The 4,509-nt window shown below is 45.2% G+C and overlaps 1 protein-coding gene across 1 annotated transcript; it reads right to left on the bottom strand.

Annotated features, from left to right (window-relative positions):
- Positions 1–1,818: 1,818 nt before the first annotated feature.
- On the bottom strand, positions 1,819–3,486 carry LOC119302414. Its single transcript, XM_037579455.1, has 2 exons — positions 2,774–3,486; positions 1,819–2,011 (listed from the first exon to the last, which is right to left on the bottom strand). The coding sequence occupies exon 1, from the start codon at positions 3,443–3,445 to the stop codon at positions 2,813–2,815; it is 633 nt and encodes a 210-aa protein (XP_037435352.1). The 5' UTR covers positions 3,446–3,486; the 3' UTR covers positions 1,819–2,011; positions 2,774–2,812.
- Positions 3,487–4,509: the final 1,023 nt, after the last annotated feature.

The following is a 4,509-nucleotide window of genomic DNA, read 5'->3' as shown; positions in this document are numbered from 1 at the left end:
TTGTAGAGGGCTTGAAGCCCCCCCGCCCCCACACACCACTGCCGGATCCACCAGAGAAGAGCTCCACGCGCTGGTCGAAAGTACAGACCTATGCATAGAGGAAGTCGGCGGTGACAGGACCTGTGCAGGCGTCGAGAACCGAGACTACAGAGTTGTAGTGAAGGTCTAACCCAACAATGATGAAGGAGACGTGTTCATCCACGTCTAGGGGCTTTCCGGTGGCTGCTAGCTCGTCTGCCAATCCCCTCATCCGTGCGAAGTACGTCGGGGCTGACTGCTTTACCTTCTGGGCATTTTCTAGGGAGATGCGGATGTTATTTATGTGGGAATGATATTGCGATACAGACATGTTACCGAGAGAGGTCCACAAGGCATATGATGTCCTAATGGAAATGACAGAGACCAGTATGTCCCTCGATAGACTGTTGAGGATGTGGCTGAGTTCCTGCTTATCCTGTCTAACCCACGCGTAGTATGCGAGGTTGGGGACGGACTAGTCCTTCCCCTCCTTGTCCTTTGCGGTGATGAGCTTCGCTGGTTCCTGGATGGAGCCATCGAGGCCAGCGCCAAGGAAGTGCGGCACTATCTGTGCCTCCAGAGAAGGTAATTCTCCCTGGTAATCTTCTATGCGACCTGACCGAGGCCGGAGGAAGGTGGGTTCAAGGAGGAAGACACCATGGGAGAGGTTTTCCGGTTCTTTCAGAACATACGGAAAGAGTTGGCTCTGATGACCATGTAAACCTTGTGCGAAGCGTTCGCCCCCCACGAGAAGGGCCGCACATTGTATTTATTGATCGATGGTGGTTATCCCATAACCGGCATACAAATCTTGGGGTATAGGCAGATAGAGATGAACTTAAACTAGATTACATGATTTTATCTCTAAACCAAACTCTAACTACTTCCAATATGCATTGGGATAGTAACCTTGAATATGTTCAACACTCTATTGATGTCGGGTATGTATGTAGTGACGCTGGGCATATTTCTGTTCTCTGTTGCCAAAACAGTAACTATTCCTTGCGCTGGACATGAGCAATTGATCAATGCCATGAAAGTGCCATGTTCAAACGAAATGTATGGCTGCTATTGCCCGGATAGTGGCTGCACCTTCAGTGTCCAGCAGGTTAGCAGCTACTGAACCACTCTATCATCAACATCGTGCACCGATGGTTGCCGACCAATTTTAGTTACAACAAACCTCTAATGATCTCCATGGCACGAGACTGCCGGTTCACGCTACTCGCCGGCAAAGACCTGTGAGCAAAGTTCTAAGAGATGCACCTCTATCTATGTGCGATCCAATTAATGGCAGTTCTCCAAAAATATTGTGAATGTGGGCGGTAATCCACAACGAATCAAATTACTGATGAAACCACAACAAATTAAAGATCAGGCGTCATGATCTCTCATGTCTACAGCTGCGGAATAATTAACGAGCACAATAGATGACCTCGATCTGTATGCACGTAGTTCAAAAAATATATGAATTAAGAGGCCTGGTTCAGAGAGACCCCAAATCATTACTCCGTCCGTTCCATAATGTAGTGCCTATAGATTTTTATTAAAGTCAAACCTTACAAACTTTGACCAAGTTTATTGAGAAAAACATTTACATTTAGAATGACAAACATATATTGTTAGATTCATCGTAAGATATATTTTCATATTTTATATATTTGACATTGTATATGTAAATAGTTTTCTCTATAAACTTGGTCAAAGTTTGTAAAGTTTGACTTTATAAAAAATCTATAGGCACTACATTATGAAACGGAGGGAGTAGTACTTAAATCTATCGTTCAGACATGTCCGACCTGAACCAAAATTCGATAACACCGGTAGTAACATAGATAGAGTATATATAAAACTGAGCAGAACTGAAACCGAAATAACCAACTAGCGAATTGTGGCTCAATATAATAGGTCCCACTTCTGTTGTCTTCCTTATGTTTCTTGATAATGTCTCTTAACACCTACAAACTGAACGCATTTCCGGCTCGCTCCAGGTCTGCAACAAATGGGTAGTGAAAACTGATACATCACTAGATTGTTATTATCAAAAGCTTAATTGCACAGAACCTCTTGCGAAAAGTTAATCAGTCAATTAACATGAGTGAGCCAGGATATAAGATGCATTACACTCGCACACACACATTGGGAAGAAACAAATCTAAGACTGGATCAATCAGATCATGATAGTGTACTAAAGTCAATTGGATGTTTGGACTGCTCAGTTTTTAACAAACAAATAAATACCAACAGTACAAAGTTTTCATCACAGAATGGAAACATACTAATTAAGGTAATCAAATCAGCAGACTTGCTAAAAGGGGGGCATGTAATGGAATTTATACAGCATGAAACATTATAGCCTTTGACGATTGCAACAAAAAGTTGGTAACACAGTTTCAGTTGACAGGGCATTAGGTTTGTCTCCCTTTGCTTGGAGCCGATGGCACCTAAAAATACGGACCTTCACCAATTTAATATTTTAATGGTGGATGTTATATGTTAGACAACAAGCTACGCGTTCACATATCCTGAGAAAGTTGGTATTTCCACTGAAATAAATAACCAGGGTAGATCTGAATTCTAAATGAGCATTATGTATGTATATACACTATATACTAATCAAGTTTATTAATTAATTTTACCTAAGATTCATGGTCCCTGATTCCCCATTGCGAGGTAACAACGAAACTAATTCCGGACAATCAACTATAAGATCAATGCAAGCATAACTAGAGTTACAAAAGTGTTGTCAACTGACCTATATATATATATATATATACACATATATATCATGACTTCAGTCGAGCAAATTGATGAGGGAATTTGCCACCTCCTTTCTGATAATACCCAGCTGCATCGATGCCTTTAGTTTTGCAAGGTGTTGCTTCTGAAGTTTGGCATTGAGTGTCCTGGCCTTCTCTTCAGGAAGCTTCATGAAGGGAGACTTGAAGAACCCAGGATATTTCTCCTCTAGGGCCAACACCTCTTGCCCAAGGTGCCCATAAGAATCGATCTTGTCTTGGAATACCTTCTCCACATCGCTCTTAATCAGAGCAACTTCAGCAACCTCAGATTGCATCCTCGGCTGCGGCGACTCGGCCGTCCTCATCCTTTTGGGCTCGACAGGTTGGGCATCCAGGGCCTTCTTCTTGGGTTGGGACCTGGGCGGCGACTTGTCGGACTCAGATTCGGAATCTGGGACCGTGTCGCCTTGCAGTGGCGGCTGGTGGAGGCTATTGTCGTCGGGCAACACATTGTCCCCCGCCTCCTCCGACGATTCTTCATCATGCTCCGTCTCCTCCTCCTCCTCCGATCCTTCTCCGTCGGAGGAGTCATGCTGTACAGGCGGCTTCTCCACAACTTGGTGGTCACAACCGTCGGAGGAGGCGTCTTCCTCGGATGAGCCGTAGGAGGATCGCGGGGAAGCCATGGAAGCAACCAACAGTGGTTAGATTAGGGTACGTGTTTCGAAATCAGGTATATTCCTCTCGACAGACGGCTTTGTTTTCTTTTATTTATATATAGAATAGATAGATAGACAAGAGATCGCTACTTGCCCTTGTAGGAAGGGTGATGATCACGACAGAATCCTGGCTTTCCTTGTGCGCCGATATATTACGGAGGAGTATAAGGTAACGAACCTTATTACAATCCTAAACATAATTATTCGAGAATGATAATATCCTGAACGTCAGTTTTTTGAGTTTCCCGAACTGTCTTATCACCGTCCATCGCGGCGTACAACTCTTAAAGCTAGTTGCAATGCCACGTTAGATGTTGTCCATCGTTCATTGTAGCCATCGCCCTTCTGGAACGCCCACTCCCCATGCAGGCCTCCTTTTCTTTCTTCCTTCTCTGCTCCCACCAACCGGCCTCGGCAGTTTCCCCATTCCCCTCTCGCTCTCACTCGCTCTCGCCTGGTGTGTGGCGACTCCGCGGCAAAAGGGTCGCAGTCGTCTATTTTTGATCGCCCGAAGTCCGCGTCATGTAGCCATCTACTCCGCTACACTAACATTTTCGTCTGTGCATGGTTGTGCCTACTCTTAACCTTGTTCTCCTCCACCTTTCCGTGCTACGTTGTAGTGGTGAAACCCTCGATTTTGGGCAAGCGACCACAATGGCAAGATGGCCGGCATTTTCTCGTGGCCATTGCTCGTCGCCGATGGGTGGCTGCTATTTTCAAGCCTGTCAAATATCGGGTAGTTCGGAGGAGTTCTCGTTCTACTGTTAGAAATAATGGGCCTAACCTCTGTACAATTTCTAAGGAAGACCCCTGTAGGTGGTGCTCAAATTTTAGTCCCATACCACTAGTGGAAGAAGGGTTAAACCATCTTATGTAGTGGGTTATCTAGACCACACTTAATGATGTGATACGGAGAGAAATTGAAGACCACACGCACATACTTGCTCGCCTTGCTTGGCCGGGCTTGGGCAGGGCCGGGGCGGCGCGTGCGCGCGACATGCGCGAATGGTCCGCCAAATTCCGGTTCATTG

Source organism: Triticum dicoccoides, chromosome 1B (assembly GCF_002162155.2).
Source record: "Triticum dicoccoides isolate Atlit2015 ecotype Zavitan chromosome 1B, WEW_v2.0, whole genome shotgun sequence".
Lineage (NCBI taxonomy): Eukaryota > Viridiplantae > Streptophyta > Magnoliopsida > Poales > Poaceae > Triticum > Triticum dicoccoides.
The sequence above is the reverse complement of the archived record's forward strand: the minus strand, read 5'-3'. Positions and strand labels throughout refer to the sequence as shown.

Bases quoted from the DNA above. Each gene is read 5' to 3' on its own strand.
- LOC119302414 (XM_037579455.1), bottom strand. From the start codon at position 3,445: ATGGCTTCCCCGCGATCCTCCTACGGCTCATCCGAGGAAGACGCCTCC.